The following is a 25,323-nucleotide window of genomic DNA, read 5'->3' on the forward strand; positions in this document are numbered from 1 at the left end:
TCAGTTCTGCAGCTTGTGTTGCTGAGAAATTTGCATACATTAGTCATGCAAATCCATTACCTGCCTTCTTTTGATGACTAGCACTATAAAAGCATTCTGCTCCCAGAATGCTTTGCTGGACATTTCCCTTCCATGGTCTGTTCCTGATGGACACTGCTGGAGTGTCAGCCATTCTCGTTTGTTGAAGTTATCTTAGTGTAATTCGTGGGGATGCACTAGGCAGTTCCCTAGTGCAGTTAGGATTGCATTATCTGTTTTGCCTGTTCCGTCTGTCTTGTGTTTGGATCGCACAAGCCCTAGCGTTAGCGGCTGTGGATCCTTCTGATTGAGTCTGGAGTGTAGGTTGGAACAGCGGTTGTTTCTGCCTACCTCATCTGTTCTGTCTGCCGTGTGTTTGGATCCTTCTGTTCTGTCTCCTGGGATCGCGCTAGCTACTTTTCGCTAGCGCTGGTGATCCTTCTGTTCTGTCTCCTGGGATCGCGCTAGCTACTTTTCGCTAGCGCTGGTGATCCTTCTGTTCTGTCTCCTGGGATCGCGCTAGCTACTTTTCGCTAGCGCTGGTGATCCTTCTGTTCTGTCTCCTGGGATCGCGCTAGCTACTTTTTGCTAGCGCTGGTGATCCTTCTGTTCTGTCTTCTGGGATCGCGCTAGCTACTTTTCGCTAGCGCTGGGGATCCTTCTGTTCTGTCTTCTGGGATCGCGCTAGCCACTTTTCGCTAGCGCTGGGGATCCTTCTGTTCTGCTACTCTGTACCTGGATCGCGCTAGCCACTTTTCGCTAGTGCTGTGGATCCTATCTCTCGCTTGTCCCTGTTTTCGTGTGTCTGTCTTGTCTGATTCGAAACGCTTGCTGTAGGCTCGGTGAGGTAACCGTTAAGCAAGCGCTCGCGTTCTCTGTTTCGTGTTTGTCTGTCTTTGGTTAGTTAGGCGTGCTTGTCTCTGTTGTGCGTAACACGCGGAGACCGCGCACGAACGCGTGCACTGTTGTGAATGAGTGCGGTGTTCGCGTTCAGCTAGCATTTGTTATTTTCTTTATCTTTCTCTTTGTATGATTTGCTGTGCCTTTGCTACCCTTGTGCTCTGTCCTGCTCAGTCTTGTGTTGCTATTGGCAATCGCCATTCTTGCGATTGCGTTTCCTACTTCGTTTCCGCCGTTGTGTGTTCGCCGTCGCTGGGTGGCGACTAATTTGGTGGGCACACATTGGTTCTGTCCTTTTGCTCTGTTCCCTGTGGGCTATCCAGCCCTGCCTGATTGTACCTTGTCCCGGATCTGTACAATTCCCATTTGGCATCTCTGGCTGTGCAGCGGCTGTGTTCGCCTGCACTCCACAGCGCCATCTGCCGGTGGGAATTGCCCTCTGCGGGTGCATAGCACCTAGCCTGGGTGTCCGCAATAATACGCTTGTGGAGGAAATCCGCAGCGTCAGCGCACGTCTGGTGCGCTGACCACGGAGACGATTCCGCAATCGTTACAGAATGTCCAGCCAAACCAAAATTCCCAGGGCAGAGGGAACCTTCGATTTTGTTCAGATGTCATTGCCTGAGGCAAAGGCATATGTGGATCCTATTATAGGTAGGATCGCACACTACATTAAAGCAGTTAAAAAGTCTGTCCTCGTTCCTGACCCCAACCCATATGGAGATTACCTAGATACTGGGTTGTTTGAACCGCCATTTGCCTCATGGGAGATTGGGGCCTTGTTGGAAGAGTTTGATTTCGATTGGAAAGCCTTTTGCGATTTTTATATCGCAAAGAGCGCGGATGACCTGAATGATTGTCTCGACTCTATGTACCTTTTGATCGATTCTGATGAATGTGATGAGTGTGATGTGGATCTGGTGATTTATGTGTGGCAGGCTATTTTGGACGAATTGCACACACACCAACCAATTATTTCCAATAAAGAGACACCATTGTCACATGATTATTCCTGTCTTTCTGGGGTAAAGCAAGTGAGTTTGGACACTGTGCGACCTGAAATGAATGGGTGTGCCTTGACTGTGGACACCTGCGTGAATTCTGATGGAGTTTCTCCCGTTTGTTTAGAGGTTAAATCTGTGCGATCTGATGCCGGTTTCTCAGATGTTCCTGTCGATTGTGATCGGCGTGAGTGTGTCAGCTTTGTCAATGATTTGTGGGATCCCTTGTCATGTAAAAACAGATCTTCTCTCAGTACTACTTTAAGATCCTCCATCTATGATCTCGCTATGGGGAAAATTCCCAAACGATGCAGTTTCAAGAGTAAAATTAATATGATTCCTCATGTTGTTGTCACAACTTCCCCTAACATTGTTCAGTATGAATGCTCAGACCTAGTCAGGTGTGAATGGGAGCCCCCGTTCCAGAAAAAACAGCTCGAAGCGTTGGTGTATGAATTGGAGAACGATTCAGAGTCGTTTTGTGAGTACTACATTGCCAGAAGTGAATCTGTCTTGAGAGCATGTATAAGTTATGCTTCCGCCTTAAGAGAAAAAAAGGGGTGTGAATTTGACTTCGTGAGTCCGCTGATTTGTATGTGGAAAATGATTCTGAATGAATTACGTGTACGTCATTCAGGTGACGTTTGTAAAGATACATTGTCAGCTGGCGTTTCTGAGATCCAGCAATCCAGCCTGGAGACCTCAGAATCCCTGTCTTTGGAGTGTTCGGTTTCGCAACCTAAAGCGATTGTGGATTCGCAAATTTTGCGTTCTGTCTCCTCGGATTCGACATCGTTAGCCGAGTCTAAGAGTGAGACAGCACTTTGGTTTTGTAAACCTGATACTGAAGCACCTTTGCTCTGTCCAGAGAAGGTGTCTCTGAGCCTGCCCTGTATCATGAATAAAGACATTCTGTCCACTCGCATTGACATTTGCGAGTCTGATTCTGAAGTAAGTACTGACTCTCCACCCAGTAATCTGGATGAGTCAATATTACCTTGTTTAAAATGTCCTGCAGTGTCCCTAGAGGCTCGTCTAGGTATTGCAACCATTGTTACCTGTTTCTCTGCTATTTTGGAATTGCAGTCTGGTTTGACTGCTATGGAGGAATTTCCCTGCAGTGAAACGAAACTCAGAAAGCCAGAGTTAGTTTCACTAGATATTTCTGTGTATCCCTGTCCTGATGATGAAATTCAGTCTCAGTTTATGGTGGAACCTTCCCTGGGACATCTGCCCGGTTCACAAAATAAAGTTCAAGCCTTGCCCTGTAACATGGATAGTTCAGAATCCTTCTTAGGAAACTTGAAAAAGGATGTTCCTGAGGTCCTGTCTGACCTCCTGGAGATCTCCGAGTTCCTCCCAAAGGGTGCAGAACTTGTAGGAGACGTCTCCTGCCCCCCAAGTCCTTCTGAGGTGTTGCCCACTTCAGTAGGCATTGCTGCCTTGCTGGCTACCTTTTCAGCTCTGATGGAGCTTCACGCCTGTGTAGTCAATGATGATATTATTGTCACAGAAATTTCTGAATTTGTATCCGAGTCTTCTTTTGAAAGTCCAGTACCTGTGACCTCCACTCATGATGATTCTCTGCCCGGTACTGGTTTTGGTCTTGACGTGCCGGACTCTGAGGTTGGCAGTTCCCCGACATGTCCTGAGGTTTCTCCTGTGCTGGTGTACCCCAGTGTGCTCTGTGACCCAGAAAGCCCAAGTGTGCCTCGGTTACCAGCGTACTCAGATGCTTCCTCGGTGGAGACATGCTCTGATATGGCCTGCCTGCTTGCATGCCCAGAAGTGGTCCCTGAAAGTCTTGATCTTGATGGGTGTCCTCGTAATTCTGAATCCGGAATTGTCATTGGTTCCATGGGGGTTCTTGGTAATTCTCCATGTGAGCCTGGTGATTGTTCTACCCTCTTGGGATCTCTGTGGAGCTTCAAAAGGTTCTGGGAGATTCCGGGAGAGATTTTGCTTGGTACCCTGGATAAGATCAACGGTGGCTTTTGTGTTGTAAGGGACACTTCGAACAGGTATTGTGGCAGGTTTGGTATTTTCGGACGCTCCTTGGAAGGTGGTGGATATTGTCTGGAGGGTGTCGATGGCTTCTTCTCTGGCGTTCACAGTCCTGATGGGTGTTATACTGAGACTAGTAGTACTGATGGGCATGTTTCGGTGGCTTCTGTTTCCGATGAGGTCGGTTTCGGGTGGACTGACTCTGGAATTGGACCTTGTCGGGCTGCCCCGACCTTCATGAGTCTTCTGTTAGAATGGTTTGGAGATATCGGTTTTGAGGGTCGTCTGGAATTCTACCCTAGAAGGGGGGGTACTGTGAGAATCTGCTCAGCTGCCTGTGCAGACAGGCAGCGTTTTGACCACTGTTCACGTCTGCATTCTGCAGGTCTCTTTAAGAGAGACTTTCTGTCAGTTCTGCAGCTTGTGTTGCTGAGAAATTTGCATACATTAGTCATGCAAATCCATTACCTGCCTTCTTTTGATGACTAGCACTATAAAAGCATTCTGCTCCCAGAATGCTTTGCTGGACATTTCCCTTCCATGGTCTGTTCCTGATGGACACTGCTGGAGTGTCAGCCATTCTCGTTTGTTGAAGTTATCTTAGTGTAATTCGTGGGGATGCACTAGGCAGTTCCCTAGTGCAGTTAGGATTGCATTATCTGTTTTGCCTGTTCCGTCTGTCTTGTGTTTGGATCGCACAAGCCCTAGCGTTAGCGGCTGTGGATCCTTCTGATTGAGTCTGGAGTGTAGGTTGGAACAGCGGTTGTTTCTGCCTACCTCATCTGTTCTGTCTGCCGTGTGTTTGGATCCTTCTGTTCTGTCTCCTGGGATCGCGCTAGCTACTTTTCGCTAGCGCTGGTGATCCTTCTGTTCTGTCTCCTGGGATCGCGCTAGCTACTTTTCGCTAGCGCTGGTGATCCTTCTGTTCTGTCTCCTGGGATCGCGCTAGCTACTTTTTGCTAGCGCTGGTGATCCTTCTGTTCTGTCTTCTGGGATCACGCTAGCTACTTTTCGCTAGCGCTGGGGATCCTTCTGTTCTGTCTTCTGGGATCGCGCTAGCCACTTTTCGCTAGCGCTGTGGATCCTTCTGTTCTGCTACTCTGTACCTGGATCGCGCTAGCCACTTTTCGCTAGTGCTGTGGATCCTATCTCTCGCTTGTCCCTGTTTTCGTGTGTCTGTCTTGTCTGATTCGAAACGCTTGCTGTAGGCTCGGTGAGGTAACCGTTAAGCAAGCGCTCGCGTTCTCTGTTTCGTGTTTGTCTGTCTTTGGTTAGTTAGGCGTGCTTGTCTCTGTTGTGCATAACACGCGGAGACCGCGCACGAACGCGTGCACTGTTGCGAATGAGTGCGGTGTTCGCGTTCAGCTAGCATTTGTTATTTTCTTTATCTTTCTCTTTGTATGATTTGCTGTGCCTTTGCTACCCTTGTGCTCTGTCCTGCTCAGTCTTGTGTCGCTATTGGCAATCGCCATTCTTGCGATTGCGTTTCCTACTTCGTTTCCGCCGTTGTGTGTTCGCCGTCGCTGGGTGGCGACTAATTTGGTGGGCACACATTGGTTCTGTCCTTTTGCTCTGTTCCCTGTGGGCTATCCAGCCCTGCCTGATTGTACCTTGTCCCGGATCTGTACAATTCCCATTTGGCATCTGTGGCTGTGCAGCAGCTGTGTTCGCCTGCACTCCACAGCGCCATCTGCTGGTGGGAATTGCCCTCTGCGGGTGCATAGCACCTAGCCTGGGTGTCCGCAATAATACGCTTGTGGAGGAAATCCGCAGCGTCAGCGCACGTCTGGTGCGCTGACCACGGAGACGATTCCGCAATCGTTACACTATTGTTCCTTGTGACTTTGATTGCAACATTATGATTTTCTCCTGTAAGTTTGGGTCTCATCTGCTGCAGGTTTGAGCATGCCATGAATAAACTTGTTAACTTCACCAATTGTAAATTAAGGTCTCATTATCCACAAACAGATAACAAGTGGGACTTATAAATAGGAAGTGTCCCCATACACAAGTTCAGGTCACACCTACTCCTCAATTGGGTGTCACATGGGAAACTCCTCTAGTTGTAAATTCAGATCTCATCTGCCAACACAGGCACCACATGGGGTTTATATTGGGAAACTTCTGCATTTGTAGGCTCAGTTCTCATTCTTTAATAAACAAGTACTAGATGAGGTTTACAATATGACACTTCGCATCTCCTTTCAAGTGTGCTGTTCCACTGCAGGGGATGTACTCAGCATTACCATAACAATAAAACTAAGTTCACCATTCTCTGCTACAAATTGGAGAATGTGTAGACAGCAGACTGTGTTTTACACTCAATCATAAGGACAAGAAACTGCAAGTGGGTAATGTAATGCTGGGAATACACCATGAGGGTTTTTTTGGCTGATAAATGGCTCGATAGATAGTTTCCAACAGGTCTGATGTGATTTTGATCGTTTTTCTGATCTATTTTCTCATAGAAGTGAATAGGAATATCGATCGGAAAGTATCGGAAAGTAAATCTGCCAAAAAAAGTATCGTGCATTCTTAGCATAAGAACAAATAAGTAAACAAAAATGGAATTTCGCACTTTCCTATAATAAATACAGACTTAATTCAATAAATCTTTGCACAATCTTTTCCAAACAACGTATAAAAGCAAATGCTTGCCTAGAGGTACAACATAGTTAAAAAAAAAATCATAAGCATGGTTTCAAGTGCTTGCCCAGAGGTACAACATAGTTAAAAAAAATTCAGAAGCATGGTTTCAAGTGCCCCTGAACCACTATAAAAATAAAAAGTTATCTACTTGCTGTACATCCCTGTGCACAAGCCGCTCCGCGCCTAAGCCCACCCCCCACACTATTGGCCTAAAAAATAATGAGGACCGGTAGGTATGCATTCATCAGTACGTTCTAATGCACACTCTGCAAAGAGGGCCTTGCACTTGGTATATCACCCACAGACCCTCCCACTTTACATTTGAAATTTGGGTATCAAAAAGCTTCTTTATCTGCAGTGATATACAATCCCTTAATAGAATGAAGCCTCTGGATAGTCCGGAGACTTCCTGTACACAGGGCCATAAGGCAGGGTGAGGCAGGTTCCTCAGGCGGCAGAAGTGGGAGGGCTGCACCTGCCTGGCCGTTGGGGGGAGGGCTCCGAGCTGGAGGATGTAGCAGCCAGGACATGGGAGCAGCGGGCAAAGCGGGGGAGAGGCGGGTCAGACCCCCCCTCCCTCCCCTGGGGCTCCCCCGTCCTTCCGGTCCAGGCTGCGTTCCACCGCTGCATCACTTTATGCGGTGGAACGCAGCCTGGACCGAAAGGAGGTGAGTAATTGCCTTCGCTCCTCTCTTACTGACGGACGGTAATCCCGGGCAAATAGCTGGAGGGGACGCGCGGACAGGGGAGCCACACCGCTGTGCCCACTGCTCTCACGTCCTGGCTGTTACCCCCTCTAGAGATACTGGGGTCAATGTAACATGGGGGGGGGGCTCATCCTCACAAGTTTGCCTCAGGCAGCAAAAGTCTAGAACCGGCCCTGGCTGTACCTTCTTATGCCCTACCGTTCCAGCATAGGGTTCCTCTGAACCTATCTTACTGGAGTCCCTCCCTGACAGTGCACATCGTTATTGGGCATGTGTGAGTAAGATCCGTGCATGTCCAGTAGAAGGAAGGCTGCATGTGACGAACATTACGGAAAAGTCGTGCGCTAGCGCCATCGACTTTCGCATGGTCGTGCACAGTTCCTGTCAGTCTTGGGTAAATGCACAATAGATGTCAATTTCCCTCTCTCTTACTGAGAGAGGGCAGCCCTCCCCCACATCCTGTTCAGGTCAGGAAAGAATTCACACATGGCTAGCTCCCCTGCCGAGAAGCCATTTGGTACATAGCTCATCTTTCCCCAAAAGGAAACCCAGCTCAAACTGGTTGAGATTCAAAATTTCCCTCCAAGCGTATAGCTTCACACAAAGGGAACGTTAACTTATTAATAATTCAAAATAGGTTTGGCACAGCAAGACCAAAATTACATTTCCTGATACCTAGGAAACAGGTCTATAATTCACATGAATTATCATTCTCTAGCTATCAGGAAACAATAGAGAGACCACTTTATCCGGCCTGCGTAGAGCAAATTTGACAGACTAGGCGTGTATAGTCTCATTTAATACAGAGTCGCATGCTGCTTATGAATATGGTCTCGGATTTGCGTTGCACCCATCTGGGGCGGAATTACACAAATTATTAATAATTGGTACATTCCTTGCTCCAAGTCTGTGGGTGGTAACCTGACTGCCAGGAGGTAACCCTGCCTCAAACACACCTACCTTCCAGGTAGTGACCGCCCCAAAACTCTGGTCAGTAAAAAGCGTTTGCAAGGAACTCCACCCAGTTCTTCAATTTTCCATCTATGAGGGAAGTCCAGACATGTGCTCACGGAGAACCGGGCACATGTTGTGCACAACGGACTTTAACCTGAATGCCTAAGTTTAAACTGGACTATTTTCTTCATGCTTCAAATGGACTGCTCAGCTAGCTAAGTAAGAACTTTCTGATTTTATTCCTTTTATTTTTAAGCTCTGTGTTTTATATGTTAATAGGTGTATATAACTGTATGTAATGCATTTGTGTTATTAAACGTTTAAAAATCGTTTAGCGGTTATGACCTGTTGCTGAACATACACAATCGTACCTATTCTCCTGAACTCGCTACCCTGTGTTAATAGGAGTATACATTTATAACCCGTATGCGAGAACCCGGCCCAGATATAACGATCTGACCCAGGTTCCGGCATACTGCTAAGGGTTAATAGAGCGTTCTCGAAGTCCTAGTAAAATTACAGTAGCGGGCTGTGTAACTCGCTTGGTGGCAGATCTTTGAATTGTATATGTGTGTGGAGTGATTCGGTTGGTATCAGAACGCTCCCTTCGCGAGTCAGTTCATCAAATTGCGAACGCGGGTTACCCTTCGTGATGAACAAATGACCGTGTAAGAGGATTTCTGACGCTGATCGATTTACCCCATCCGCAGACCGGCCTAGCGGTCTGTGACACTGCACACTTTTTTTTTCCTTTCATTTACAAGCACATCATCCTACTAGGCATGGGATCAAATGACACGTAGATGTCCCCACGATATTAGGGTGTAATAAGACATGGGAAGCTTCTGGACTACCCAGAGCCTTCCCTCAACTGAGGTATGTATGTAACTCTTCAGGTCTACTTTAAATAGTCATCTGCAATACAAAAAAACTCACATCTATCTAGGTGCATGCCGTTTCAAAAACGATACATATAATTTAAGAACTGGTGGCCACAATGGCAGAGCTATCTATACCATGCAAGTGCAACAAAAACCTGCTAGACCAGCTATTGTAAAGTAAATGGCTGTCCATACACAACATCACACGCACACCCATCAATCATACAACACGCAGTCTGTCATATTGAGATTTCCTGTTCTCCATTTTTCAATGTCATAGGATTGCAGTGGCTTTATAAATCTATCCTTCATCGATACTGTTACTTTATGATTATTTGAACGCCATCACTACTGTAATACCATGCTCTGTGGCCTGCCAGCTAACCATCTTGCATCTCTCCAGTCTATACTGAGCTCAGGCACTTGACTCATCTTCTTCTTACTCCTCAATTGCTGCTCCTCAGGCTCTTCATTGGCTGCAAATTAACCAGAGGATCTGAACTCCTAACTCTGTCCCATCTTCTCACTAAATTCCAGATACCACCCCAGATACCACCTGCAATCTCCGCTCTGCACGCAACCATCGGTCCTCTTCTGGAATTACTTTCTCCCACTTACATATCAAAGTCTACTTGCAAGCCTCTCCACTTCTATGGAACTCCTTTACAAAACACATTCATCACTCTCCAACCCTTTAAACCTTTATGCGCACCCTTAAAACTTACCTTTTAAGACAAGCAAACATTCAATCTAAAATTGGCCACGCCCCTTCAGCTTTTGGCAAAGCTCTGCTTCTTGCTGAATATAATCTAAAAATGTACTCGTTCTGGCACATATGCAAATAACTTTTTCTCCTAAAGGCTAGTTCACACTTTTCTTTCTTTCAACCCTTTGCTGATCACTGGCGATCAGCAAAGCGCTGCTGCTAATGTATCCCTATGGATACATTCACACTGCAGCATTTGCGATTTTGATCAATCGCAAACGCGCTGCATGCAGCGTTTTGGGGGCAATCATGCTGTGATTCTCGTTCTACTGAACGGAAATCACAAGCGCAAATCACGAGATTTCACCCACCGAATCGTGATCGTGGGCAAGCGGCGCGGAAGCACCGAATGTAAACCAGCCCTAAGTGATATTTTCACACCTTGTTAAAAAATGCCTTTAAGCCATCAGCAAGTGAGAAAATAAACAAAATCATTTTGATACTACTTTTTCACCTACTTTTTGGTACTTTTTCAATTGAAACAAGCTGAAAAGTTATTTTAAAAAGTTTCTCTTAATAGAAAACTGAGGAAAAAAAGTGAATTGCATTTGGGCCTTTACCTAATGCACCACCTCTTCTTGCGTCTTCTTTTGTGCAAGAAAAAGTTGTGCAAGGAAATTTGGGCATCCAATTTTGGCTAGTAAAATATCAGATATTCTACGTAAATTACCGTGGTAAAATACCAGTAAATAATACTAATATTTTCCTACAACTTTACCTAACAATATTCTCATGCAGAACCCTCCCTTACCTCCATACCTACGCCTAATCATTAAAAACATCTTCCCATGCCTAACCTTAACCGTCCCCCCACGCCTAACCTTTAAACACCCCCCCCCCACACACACACCTAACCTTAACCGTCCCCCCACGCCTAACCTTTAAACACCCCCCCCCACACACACACCTAACCTTAACCGTCCCCCCCCGCCTAACCTTTAAACACACACCCCCACACACACACCTAACCTTAACAGTCCCCCCACGCTTAACCTTTAAACACCCCCCCCCCCACACACACACACACACCTAACCTTAACCGTCCCCCCACGCCTAACCTTTAAACACACACCCCCCACACCTAACCTTAACCGTCCCCACACGCCTAACCTTTAAACACACCCTCCCCACACCTAACCTTAACCGTCCCCCCACGCCTAACCTTTAGAAAAACCTTAAAGAGAATCTGAAGTCTAATTTTTCAAGTTTTTTTTTATTTAATCTTGTTAAGCATTATATCCTAAGTGGAATTGCCGCAATCCCACCACAAAACGAGTGTTTTTTAATAAGAGAAAAAGCCCAGCAAAGTTCTGAGGCTCGCAGGGCTTTACTTCCTTGAAGAGGCAGAGCTTTAAGCTGTAGCTCTGCCTCTCCGCAATCAATCTCCACCTCCTCCCCACCCCTCCCAGTGAAAGAAGACTGAGAGGGTCTGGAAAGGCGGCGATCGGCAGAGATTGACTGCGGAGGAGGCAGAGCTACAGCTCAAAGCTCTGCCTCTTCAAGGAAGTAAAGCCATGTTTCTTACTCTGTACAGCACCACAGAAGATGATGGTGCTATTTTAATTATTAATAATCAGCCCTAGTAAAACACATATAGTTAAATAGTAAGTATGGTTGAAATAAAACATCCGTCCATCAAGTTCAACCAGAATAAAATCACTGCCCTGCACCCTCACTTATGCCACTTGATTCAGAGGAAGGCGAGAAACCTTTACAGGCTTGAGCTAATTAGCTTTAAAAGGGAAAAATTCCTTCCCAACTCCAGATGGCAGCCAGGAAAATCCCTGGATCAACTCTTCCTGGAATTACCTAGTAATTATAACCATGTCCTTCAATGCAAGGAAAGCATCCAATCCTCTTTAAATGCAGATATAGTTTGCCATTCCTACTTTCGGAGAAAAACAAAAGTTTGCTTTCTTAAAACAGAAAGAATTTGAGATAATTCAGGTTGGAGTGAGCTTGAGATGTCTCCCAGGGCACCTACTGCTGAATATATGCAAATTAACCATTGTACCCTTAGAAGCTAAACACACCTCCAGAACCACTGGAATGCAATGATGTGTCAGCTTGTTAATTTGTACAGAGCCATAATAATCCAACATGCATACAGACTGTTCTTTCTGTTTTAAGAAAGCAACCTTTTGTTTATCTTAACATTTTAGTAAGGGGGCTTTTAGGACCATTGTAGTCCCTTACACACTCCAATGAGTCCTGGGTCACCATGAGCTTGCTGGTTAGTCTGCTACTTTCGGAGGAAAGATATTCCAGACATACCGAGAAGGTGGATTTCTATGCAAATACCTTCTGTTTTGAGAAGACACATCACACAAAGCATTGCTTTTTAGTAGGAGGGCTTTTTGGTCTCTTTTAGTCCCCTATACCTTCCTAGTGGTTTTGAGTCACCCCGAGCTGCTTAGGTACTACGTATGATAAGTACTGTGAAGAGGGGCTGTGCTGATCTGTGATATCCAGTCATGCATAGAAATTCCACCTCTTGCATGTATGCAGTGAACAAAGCTTCACATCACTACTCATCTACTGAAGTAAATCATTGCCCCTGAGTGTAACAAGCTGTGCAGGGAGCAGGCAGCTGTGCCCAGTGGGTGGGAGGTAACTTTTTGCATTGTGATAGAATTAGGAGGGGCTCAGTTTCTCAGCAGGGTCTGAGTAAGCCATAAAGAACTAGCATAGCACAGCTCTCAGTCACTGCACACTGTTCACTTCTGTCTCAGCAACAAGCAGGTCGCCCCTCGCTAGTTCTCCCCCAGCAGCCATGCCTACAAATTTCAACGGGTACTGGAAGATGTTAAGCAACGAGAATTTTGAGGACTATCTGAAGGCACTGGGTAAGTCCGGACTGATGCCAGGTGTCTTGGCAGCTTTGTCTGCGCTCAGGAATGTAGTTGAGATTTTGGCTGACTTTCTGTTTCAGTATAGAGTCGTATTGTTCCTACAGATGTGAATGCTTTGTGTTGTGTGTATTACTTTTTGTATTGAGCTCTGATGTTTTAGGTATATACTCTGCACACAGGGTAATGTTAGAGAGGCTGCTAGGGTCAGCCCCAGTTATTGCCATGTGCAGTTCTCCCCACAAGTCTCAGATTTCAGCATCATTCCCTGTTTCCAGAACACTCAGATTTTGTCAACCTTTTCTATGTATTTTGGCCCAACTTTCCAGCAGGAAAATCTTTTAAATAAAGATGAGCAAGTCAGTCTGTATGCGTTATCTTATAGTTTACTAAACATCATCTTCCCTGGCTCCATACAAGAATAAGATACAGTATAAACAATGCATAAAACAGAGGAGGTACTCAACACAAATGCCACAATAACTAATAGAGTGTTTGAATAAAACATGCAGGAAATACAGGAAACAGTAGAGAATCCTGCCCTCGCAAGCTTACAATCCTGATTTGTGCATCCTTCTAAATACACAGTTTATATATGGCAATTTAACTGATGTCTTGTACATCATGTTATGATTGTGGATTTCTAGGCTGAGGAATGTGAAATTCTCTGCAGGTCAGGTAATCTGGCCCTTATAGAAGACACTGAACTCTTTGCTTTACAGAGAACATAGACTAATGCTGGGAATACACGGTTCGTTTTTGCCTTCGTTTAAACCTTCGATTCGTTCGGTAAACGAATCGAGTGTTGAAAACGTATGTGAAAATAGTCATAATCTCATTATAGTTTCGATTAATAGACCCCAAAAACGAACGACTAGTGATCGAACATGTTTGATATTATCTCTCTTTATCCATCTAATAGAGCCATTGGTAGGCTTGATGGCTGTTCAGATCGATTATATATTCGTTTATGCTAGTCCGTCCCTGTAAAAAGGGATTTTCGTTTCGTTTCTTTGCAGCCATCGATCATTGGAAAAACGAAACCATCAGAATCGGAAAAAAAAACGAAACCGTGGGTGGTGATATTAACCGTATGACCGATTATTTCGGGATCGAAAAGGACAAAAGGCACAATCGAAACGAAGGTTTAAACGAAGGCAAAAACGAACCGTGTATTCCCAGCATTACTCCCCACTCAAAGGGACTCACATTCTAGTGGTGTCCCAACCGTAGTCTGGGGCCAATTCAAATCAGGGATGGTCAGTGTCACCTGTGGACTATACTATTCCAGGGGATGGAGTGTGTGTGTTTCTCAGTAGACCTGGGTACTGAAGAGTTGCAGAATACGGTCTCTATACATGCATGGCTGTACATTGGGTTGGATTTACCAAAATTCCATGCAAGAAAAATTGGATAAAAAAGTGGAGCAGATGTCCTGATCAAAGATTCTGACTGGTTGCTCTGAGCAACTGCTCCACTTTTGTACCAGTTTTCCTACAACTGTTTTGTACTAGTTCTTGATAAATCTTCCCCTTTGTGGCTGATTCACAAAACGTATCTCATAAATAATCTAACCTTAATTATCAACTCACAATTTATCTCTCATCTGACTAAACTCATCATTTATCTCTTCTTATCTATATTCATGATTTAGCTCTTGTCTGTTTACCTCATGGAATTAGCTCTCCTTATAGTTATACACAAAAATAAGTTATTTTCCCTTATTGCAGGATATACAGTAATCCCAGCATTTTAAGCATTATCTCTAGCAATGCCTCCCCATCCCTTCCCTTGCCACCTAATGCAAGTTGAGATGCTAATTTCTTTTCAGTGTCTTTAACTCAGTTCCTACTGTTCTGTGTCTAAAAATTGGTGTTTTAGTAGATAAAAAAAGCTGATATGACCACATTAAATAGCCTTGCCCTTATAAGTACTGCAGCTTGATGAGACCTGTCTAGAAACGGTTCTGCCAAACAAAGACTGCCAGCAGCTGGATAATGACATCACTGGCACTGCTGAACCCCTTCCTGCCAATAGATCAATATAATGTGTCTTTATGTGGTGACTGCAGTGACAGTTTAAGTCTTCCACATCCTCCGCGCGATCAATATGCACAGGCAGGTTTATGAAACGTGATCTACATTGATGTGCGGCCTGCAATCACAGAGCGGGCTTTGTTCTCTCCAAAGTATGTATGATCTGTGAGCCTGCAATATATCATCTGTACCCCCACAGCCCTACATTCCTGGCACTCTCATTCAATATTCTGCTGTGTAATCATACCAGTGCCTTGCCAAATGACAGGTGAGGAGTAGCACACATTTCACAATGGCATGGAACAACGGCCAAATGTCCAGTAACACGTCTGCACATGTCTATACAGTACTACACACTTGTTCCCCAGGTAGATATAGACATACAGGTAGTCTCCCACTTACAAATGCCCCAACTTATGAATGGCCCACCGATACGAACTAACTGAAAATTTGAGAATTCTGATGGAACAAGAGAATTTTTTTTTCCAAAAAGAAATTGTAGTTTTTGATAAAAATCAATTTTTAAGCATTCTAAGAAAAAATGGTTTCTAAACCAGTAAAATGACGTTTTGCTGCAGTACACTGAGGATGGGGGTGGGGGGGTGACACAATGGAAGGGGATAGATGGGGACACTGAAGGCATGGGGAAACAGAGGTGACACAGAGGAGCGTAGGGGAGGTACAGGGGACAGTGGCACAGTGTTTCGACTTATGGAAGCTTGTCAGTTGACCAGGGACTAAATATATAAATATATATACAGTAGATACACCCGGTTACACACAGCATATACTGTATACCGCCCACACACGAAGGAATGGCATACGTACCATTGAGTACATATGCCTCAGAACACTACAAAATAACATATGGTCATTAATATATGTACATCAGAAGATAATATGCTCTGTACAGCGCTGCGGAAGATGTCAGTGGTGCTATATAAATTCAAAATAATAATAATAATCAGAACAGAATAGAGTAATACAAATGCCCTAACATGCTTCATTCAGTCACATGAACCTTGATGCACAAAAAGTTATATGTCTATAATGCTTAGATATATACAATCATATCATCATATAGTTCCACTCATGTACATCAAACCATATTGTTATCACATTCCATTGCATAAAGTACAACAGAGCACAATATTACATCTTCATACAATGACAATGTAAAATGAACGTTGTATGAACAGTTCCATTAATACATGTAATTCATGCTTCCAAATATACTGCTAAACATAGGTACACCAGGCAAAGAGAGGTGAATGGGGAGGGACATTTGACCAACCACTATGTTGCTGGCAAATATCATTACTGTCAGGGTATAAGTGTGAGTTCCTACATCTCACCATCTATTTTGTTGTCTGTGGCCAGCCTTGCGCACTGTGTTATTTGCACTCTATACTGGCACTGTGTGTGAGTGAATGAGTCTTTTCCACATTACATAGGCTTTGATGCTTTACATATGACTCCAGGGATTTCAGCTGTGGATCTGACAGGCACGTCTCTTGTCATCAAACCACAAAATGATCTATAATTTAAACACTTCTGTTACATGGATCACAGTGCATCTCAGAGCGTTCCCATAACATCTCATATTAATGAGGTAAATACGGTTTGAACAAATGATCAGAGCCTTCCATCGCTTCAAGCTGAAATCAGAAAGACTTGCCACGTCTAGCTCCTGCTAATGTCTAACCACAGCCAATGAGAGGTCGGAAATATGGACACAAAGCAAGCATCAAAGGTAAAAAGTTCAGTCTTCAGTATACTCAGACGCACAATAGGGAACTTTTGTCTCTTCAGATCAAGCATCATTCAGTTTAGAACATGTAAGAAGTTTTGGCCTCTCCAAGGCCTCGTTCACACGGGAGACGGAAAAGTGCACTTGTTGGGCACTGCAGTTCAGCCTTCCGACAGCCGGCCACGAGCCCCATTCGGGTGCAATCAAAATGTGGCTGAATGGCAGAGTTTGTAACATGCCATCGCTTGACATACTGTAGTGTTACCTGGCAGCAGAAAACGGCAGCATATTGTGTCTGAGCCCGGCCATGCTCAGATATGACTCCATGGTTGGGGGGCCGCCTCTTCGCTACCTGTACCAAGTGCTAGCAAGCCCTTGAGCAGTGCACGGGAGCAGCTCACAGGTGGTAAATTCACCACCTTTAGCTTAAAAAGCCTGGTGCACACATCTAATTATGATTGGCCAATTATTGGCCAATTTTACCACCTCCATTTAGTACATACATGTCAAACTCCGGCCCATGGGCCAAATCTGGCCCTCAGAACCATCAGGTGGTGTCCCCACTTTGCATTATACTCGATCCACTTAGGACCACCAGAGGAGCTGTATTGGAGGTGATACCCTTGATCACCAGGGAAGCCATATGGGGAGGGGGAAAGCACTAGGTACCAGGAAACTGTGTAGATGACGGCCACTAGACACCAGGGAACCGTATAGGGGAAGGAGGGGGCACTAGACACAGGGGAACTGTCAGGAGGATGGAGGGAAGCTATTAGACACCAGAGAACTGTATAAAGGAGAGAGGTGGCCACTAGACATTGAGGTTGGCCCCCAACTTGGTCCCAGAACTCAATTTCGGCCCACTTTTTATTTGAATTTGGCACCCCTGATGTAGTATGAAAGCTTACCTGCACAATTTGTTCATAGTATTCAAAATCTGTTGGCCCTCATACTATATGGAAGTGGTCAAATCGGGTCAATCATTGGTCAAATAAATTTGGATATGTGTACTTGGCTTTTAGAATGTGTACACCAGGCATGTGCAAACTCGGCCCTCCAGCTGTTACGGAACTACAAGTCCCACAATGCATTGCAGGAGTCTGACAGCCACAGTCATGACTCATAAAGGCAAATGCATTGTGGGACTTGTAGTTCCGTAACAGCTGGAGGGCCGAGTTTACCCATGCTTGGTGTACACCCTTCCAATTTTACTACCTCCCAAGAGGGCTAACAGATTTTGAATACTATAAACAAATTGTGTAGGTAAACTCCCATACAACATGAAAGTGGTAACATTGGGCAGTGATTGGAAAATACAAATTGGATGAGTATACGCACCCTTCCTCTCCAGATTATAGCTGTGTTGTCTGGAAGCGCTGCCAATATCTCCTGCTGTACAAAAAAAAAAGTAAGTATACTTATGGCTGGCTGCATCCATGTGCTTCAGTTTGCATTCCTATTTTTAGATTAGGGATTAGTACAAAATTTGCATCAGATTTGTATTCAAGGTGTGTATTTAAACTCCTGGGGGGCTCTGCATACCTCTGTTGGTTTCATTTCATTTGCAGCCTGAGAGCGCTGCTAATCATTTGCTGTTTGTTTGTTTGTTTTTTTTAATTGCATAGCTGCTTTATATCAATGCTTTGATCTGAAGAAACTAAAGTCTCATATTGTGCATTCAAGTATGTTGAGGTCTGAACTTTTACCTTGCCAATATTGAAGGAGTGAAGTGAGTCTATATGCTGCACTACCATTTGTGATCACCTGGTGGGGATGAATGATGTTTACGTATCTGGACTACCAAACATCAAATAATAATTTAATGGCTGTTGTACCAACATGTAAGGGCTAGTTCACAGTGCTCCGTTGCTGAATAATTTTGCTTGTCAACTCACTGCCCATACAATTCCATGGGCCTGTTCGCATCTCTGCATTGTAACAGATCGCTTTGGTCTAACTCGCTGCATGCAGGCTTTGTATTAAAGTCTATTCCCAGTCGCCATTGCAGTTCACACTCATTATAATGCGTGCGGTATGCAGTGGTAATGGACCACTGTGAACCCAGCCTAATCCCTATTTATAAAACACTTCTCATTTCAAGATATTGTAAAGCAAAAAATCACACTAAAGGATAATGTTTTGTGATGTTTAACAATGCTATGATGAGCCACAATGTTCTTCTCCCTGTTGTTGGCTACTAGTGTTGGGCGAACAGTGTTCGCCACTGTTCGGGTTCTGCAGAACATCACCCTGTTCGGGTGATGTTCGAGTTCGGCCGAACACCTGGTGGTGTTCGGCCTTTTTAGTTCGGGTTCGCCCGAACTACTCAATGCCCGCCGAACAGGGCCCCTGTTCGGCCGAACAGGGCCCTGTTCGCCCGAATACGGCCCCCCTATGGGGTCGCAGGCATAAGGGGGGAGCATGCCCCGATCGCGGGGGGGGGGGGGTCGGAAATTCCCCATACGCCCCCTGCTAGAGCTCCCCTCTCTGCCCGCTTCCCCATAAAAAAAGTTTGTTGAAAGTTAATAGTACCGGTGGCTGGCTCAGTGCAGTGGCTGGCTGGCAGTGGTGTGAGTGAGGAGGAGGAGTCCGACTAGGACGCGTTGAGGCCAGGCAGCGGGCGGTTCAGCGGTAGTACCCTTGTGGTACTTCCGCCCTTTCTCTGACCTCACGTCCTCTACGTGATGACGCATACGAGGGTACGCGTCACGCGTACCCTCGTATGCGTCATCACGTAGAGGACGTGAGGTCAGAGAAAGGGCGGAAGTACCACAAGGGTACTACCGCTGAACCGCCCGCTGCCCGGCCTCAACGCGTCCTAGTCGGACTCCTCCTCCTCACTCACACCACTGCCAGCCAGCCACTGAGCCAGCCACCGGTACTATTAACTTTCAACAAACTTTTTTTATGGGGAAGCGGGCAGAGGGGGGAGCGCTAGCGGAGGGGGTGGGGGGAATTTCCGACCCCCCGGCGATCGGGGCATGCTCCCCCCTTATGCCTGCGACCCCATAGGGGGGCCGTATTGCGGCATGTTCAGGTCCCCATTGACTTCCATTGAGTTCGGGGTTCGGGCCGAACATGCCGAACATCTGGCCCATGTTCGGCCTGTTCGGCCCGAACCCGAACATCCAGGTGTTCGCCCAACACTATTGGCTACCCACTGGCTTGAATTATGTTGTAGTCATCATGTCACATAATTTACCAATGAGTGGCCAGGAAAATACCCTGCCCTGTCACTGAAAAAGACTGAACAACTAGACAACAAGGGCCTAGGGGAGGGATGTTCAACTACAGTCCTCAAGAGCTGAGGTCCTCACACATTTTTGGCACAGCTCAAATTGATGGGGCTGAATCAGGAAAGGAGTGGCTCATCAAGTTGAAAACATTTCTCTGTCCACCCTAAACACTTGCATGGATATGGGCCTGGAGGACTGGAGTCGGGCCTCCCTGGTAGGGTCAGCCTTCTGTGTGGGAAGGACTTGTAACCACTGCTGACCACCAGCACCTCTGAAGCTCCACAGACTTTAATAGTTTTGCCACTTTTGAAATGATGAAGTTTCTCTTTTGGAGAGATGTGATGTTACATCAGTGATTTCCTTTATCATATTTTATAAGGTTAATGCTGACATTTTGCAGCCTTAAAAATGCCACTCTGCAGACTGCTGGTAGTAGAATATCGGTAAAGTTACCAAAAGTCTACTACTTAATCCTTACCGATATTTTACTATGTCCTAACCTAGTCCTACTCTCACACTGAAACCTCCCTCTGCCTATGTCTAACCCTACTCTCAGCGGAAGCGTTACTATACATTACCCGCTCCTGGCAATTACGTCTCCTTCACTTCATAGTTAGTTGATTGGCTGGCTGCAGGACACTAGCAAGCCAACGAGGAAGTGGAGGAGACGCGATCGCTGGGAGCAAGTAATGTATAGCTGGGAGCAAGTAATGTATAGTTACACCTTCCTACTCTCACACTGAAGCCTCCCGCTACCTATGCCTAACCCTAAGACACCCCCCCCCCCCCGGTGCCTAACCTTAACCATCCCCCCCCCCCCCGGTGCCTAAACCTCAACCATCCCCCTGTCTGAACTTACTACCCCTGTGCCTGACCTTAACCACCACTCCACCTAACCTTAAGCCTCTACACTGCCCCACTGCCGCTATTTATCGAGCTCTATTATTGCAGCTCATTGGCGCTAATCGAGGGCTTTTACTATTGCCAACTATGGTGGCACCATTTTTATCAGGGCTCGTCCTGCTCCATTTTTCAAAGCCAGTTACCATATTACTAAGTTTTGGGCTGTAGGACAAACCCAGAGCACTCAGAGGAAACCCACAAAACACAGGGACAACATACAAACTACACACAGATAGTGTCCAAGCTGAGATTTAAAGTGAACCCGAGGTGAGAGTGAAATAGAAGCTGCAATATTTGTTTCATTTTAAACAATACCAGTTGCCTGGCAAAGCTGCTAATCTATTTGGCTGCAGCAGTGTCTGAAGTACAGCAGAAACAAGCATGCAGCTAAGCTTGTCAGTTCTGACAATATTGTCAGAAACATCTGATCTACATATGCTTGTTCAGGGTCTATGGCTGAAAGTATTAGAGGCAGAGGATCAGCAGGACAGCCAAGCAACTGGTATTGCTTAAAAGGAAATAAATATGGCAGCCTCCATATAATTCTCACCTCAAGTTCATTTTAAAGGAATATTTAACCTCCCTGGCAGTCAGTTAAAACCGCCAGGGGGCAGCACAGCACTTTTTTTTAAATCATGCAGCTAGCCTAGCGCTAGCTACATGATAGCCGCTGAGCAGCGGCATCCCAACACCCCCTCCGATCGCCTCTGTTCAGAACGGGATTTCCTGCATGGCTTCCCCGTCGCCAAGGCGACGATCGTGATGACGTCATCAGCGCTGCCTGGCACTGATTGGCCAGGCTGTGCATGGGGTCTGGGGGGGGGGTGTATCGCGCAGCGGCGAGTCAGCGCGGAGCGGCGGCGATCGCATAGTACACGCAGCTAGCAAAGTGCTAGCTGCGTGTAACAAAAAAAAAATTTCAAATCGGCCCACCAGGGCCTGAGCGGTGCCCTGCGGTGGCATAGCCCGTGCTCAGCACAGGCTTACCGCCCAGGAGGTTAAGTGACATAAAAAATGATTTTAACTTACCTGGGGTTATCCTTCTGTGCCCACAACATCCTCCTGATAAGGTGGAAACTTGTTGTCCAAGGAATAACCTTACAACCACACACACACAAAAAATAATGGGAACACTCTTCATATGCGCAGTATTAGGAAATCGCTACTACACATGCGCACAGCTCTCCCAGCCGTGGGAGCACAGGGCCGTGCATGCGCAGTAGCCGGCGACTTGTTGCGACAGGCCAGCTTTGCTGGGATCACCACTGCTGGTCGGAGGGGATTAGAAGGATGTTGTGGGCACTGAAGGACTCCATGGGGCTGTAAGAAGCCCCAGGTAAGTTAAAATCGTTTTTTTTAGTATATATAATTCTATAATCTCTTCCATTTATAGTCAATAACCACATCTAATATTCTAGAATTCCAGGGCTGACCTTTATTTTGAAAATGTTCCCATTATTTTCTGTGTGTGGTTGTAAGATTATTCCTTGGACAGCATTTTTCTAACTTATTATTACGGTTTCAGGTAGAATGCAAACAAGTTATTATCATCCTATTATTATTATGTATTATATTATTATTATTATTTATATAGTGACAACATCTTCCTCAGTGCTTTACTGAGTACATAGTCATAGTCTGGAGCGCCTAATCTAGGGTGGCCATACACAATTCAATCTTTATTGTACAACCTTCCCAGATCTATGTATTATGAGGGCCAGCAGATTGAAAATACTTTGATTGTTTTAATATGGTCTAATACTATATGAAAATGGTTCAGTTGTATGGTGTATGTTCAGCATAATTCCTGTATAATGTCTCTAACCTACCGTAATCTAAGGCCAGTTTGAGGGTGAGGAAGCAATAAACAAGCATGTATATTGCTAAAATATGAACATGTTACCACTTGGAGTGCATTTGTCCAGTCCTTCCGTGACACAGTATTCTGCAGTATTTCACATGCTTCATCAAGCCTGGGAAATTATTACAAATAATCAATCTTTATAGTGACAATTATAATCCCCTGTACAACAGTGTTTAGACGGGGAGAGGCTGTGCAGTACATTTGGCCAATGAGGGTACCACCCCTGCTGTCCATCTTGTACTGGATTAGGCAGTAGATTAGGCAATAATTGCAGTTTTCTACAGTACAACCTGCAGCCAACTCTTCACCAGGGAAATGATACATACACCCCACCATTAATATCATTTAAAAAAAATAACATATCTTAACAAACTTTCATTGCCCCATGGTGCATCTCTGATCCATAATTGCCCATGGAAGGTATGTTCGGCAGTGGTCAGAGAGGGCACTGTGATTGGTCTGCAGTTACACACCCACCTACACAGTAAGCTATGATGCACTTTTGTGCTCTGCAAACATCCAATTTTTGTAGGCCCATAGACTGAGGCTACGCTCACATTATAAATAGACAGCGCTATCAGTCACAAGCACTGAGCGATTTATTGAGAGTTTTGTCAGCGCTTTTCTCTGTGCTTTTCTAAGCGCTTTTGGAGAGCGATTCGTTTTTTCACTTCCTGACGTTAGTCAGGAAGTGAACTCTTTCACCCGGAAATGAATGAATACAATGGGCTTGATTCACTAAACCGTGATAACTCATATTCCGGCCGTTTTCGTGCGCGTGATTGCAAATTTTTGGACGAAAACGCCCGTGATATGAGTTATCACGGTTTAATGAATCAAGCCCATTGTATTTATTCATAATACAAAGAGCTTTTTCAAGCGCTTTTTTCGATTTCCCTATACCTTCCATTGAGCCAAAGCTCTCAGAAAATGGTACAGACAGCGCTTTTGAAAGCGGATCGCAATCAAACCGCTCACATGTGAACATTTTATAGGGAATGATTGCACAAGCGCTTTTAGGGTGATTTCTAAAATCGCCAGCGCTTACAACAACGCTCATAGTGTGAACAAGCCCTCACGTATATATGCAATTTGACATGCGTTTTCAGCTATGCCGCAACACACATGATAGAAGTGTGCTCCTTACCTAAATCAGGACCTTCCAGGTGTGAAGTGTATTTGTTCTTGCTGTCATATTTCTAGTTACATTGTGGTTGATTCACAAAGCGTTTCTTGTGAATTATCTCACCTTACTTATCTTTCACTTTAAAGTGGGATGAAACTCCATATTAACTGAGAAAATAAAATAAATCATCCAATAAGAAATGATTTATTTAGCTTACCTATCCTGTTGTTTTTAGTGTTCACTGTCAAATTTAAGATAAATGTGTTATGAAAAAAAGAATATTTCTGCTGGTTTCCATCTTTAATGTTTTTCTGTGAAGCCAGAAGTGACATCACTTCTGCCCTTTTCTTTTCTAACCAGCTCAGTGTTAATATCATGTTTATTTTACAGTTTACAGTTCCTCCCACAGCAAACATCACCTAGATAGCAGGCTTACATCACCGTGTAAACTCTTCCTAGAGAGGGGGTATTCCATTTTCCTAAAGGGAAGGTCCAAGCTGGAAAAAAAATCCACTTACCTGAGGCTTCCTCCAGCCCCTGGCTGCTGTCCTGTGCCCTCGCCGCAGCTCAAGTGGCTCCCGGCGTCCTGCGCTGCAGAAGCCGACCTCGCCACTTTGGCTTCCTGGTCGGCTTCCTGTGCGCTCCACCGCGTGGTCCGGCTGCGTCATTTGGTCTGTACTGTGCAGGCGCAGAACTACTGACTAATGACGTCAGCCGGACCTCGTGACCCGTGCCGTGGAGCGCACAAGAAGCTGACCCGGAAGCCGACCTGGCTGTCCTCCTTGGTCCCACGGTGGCGGCAAAAAAGCTCCCCGAACAGCGGGGATGTAAATATTTACCTTCCCGGCTCCAGCGCAGGCGCAGTATCGTCTCTCCGCTCGGAGATAGGCGGAAATAGCCGATCGCTGTCGGGCCACTCTAATGCGCAGGTGCAGGAGCCTTGTGCCTGCGCATTAGAGTGGCCCGACAGCGATCGGCTATTTCCGCCTATCTCCGTGCGGAGAGCCGCAACAGCGCCCCCACTGGAGCCAGGAAAGGTAAATAAATCAGCGCTTATCAGGCTTGTCGAGGGAGGATTCCGGGACACTTCGGGGAAGCCAGCGTTGGACTGCCTGCAGCTACAGTGGTGGGGAAGCCTCATTGGGACCCTGAGGCTTCCCCCTCCCGAGGTGAGTACCCCCAGGGGAACTTTTTTTTTGTTACAGGTTATCTTTAAGTTCGATAAGGAGAGATAAATCATGAGTTAAGCCAGCTAAGGAGAGATAAATTGTGAGTTAATAAAGTGTGATAATTCTCAAGATTTGTGAATCAACCCCACTGTAATTCACAAGTAGGGCAAATAGTTCAAATGAACCAACAGTCAACCTCACAGAGAGGGAGGAATAACAATGCAGAGGACAGACTTTCTGTAACCCACATACATCAATCAAAGATTTAAAACATGGATTAGAAAACCTGCAACCTGAAAAAAATACAGTCTACACGCCCTTGCTTCCACTAATTATAGATGTATGTTTATCTTATCTTTAGCAGTGCATAATACACACCAGTGTGTGAGTGACATAACAGCACTTATGAATTGTACTTTGTAAACTAAATATCTTTCTGAGCTAAAGCTTCTTTAATTCACCACCTAAGCCCCTATACATTGCATAAAGAGGCATAATTAGAGTGGAATG

The 25,323-nt window shown here is 45.4% G+C and overlaps 1 protein-coding gene across 1 annotated transcript in view; it reads left to right on the forward strand.

Moving 5' to 3' along the window:
- Positions 1-12,512: 12,512 nt before the first annotated feature.
- The window catches only part of RBP1 (retinol binding protein 1), a 68,392-nt gene continuing 55,581 nt past the window's right edge, over positions 12,513-25,323 (forward strand). Inside the window, exon 1 of the mRNA XM_068280537.1 lies at positions 12,513-12,726. Coding sequence (XP_068136638.1) covers positions 12,654-12,726 — 73 coding nt within the window. The 5' untranslated portion in view covers positions 12,513-12,653. The remainder of the gene's footprint in view (positions 12,727-25,323) is intronic.

Source organism: Hyperolius riggenbachi, chromosome 4 (assembly GCF_040937935.1).
Source record: "Hyperolius riggenbachi isolate aHypRig1 chromosome 4, aHypRig1.pri, whole genome shotgun sequence".
NCBI classification, from domain to species: domain Eukaryota; kingdom Metazoa; phylum Chordata; class Amphibia; order Anura; family Hyperoliidae; genus Hyperolius; species Hyperolius riggenbachi.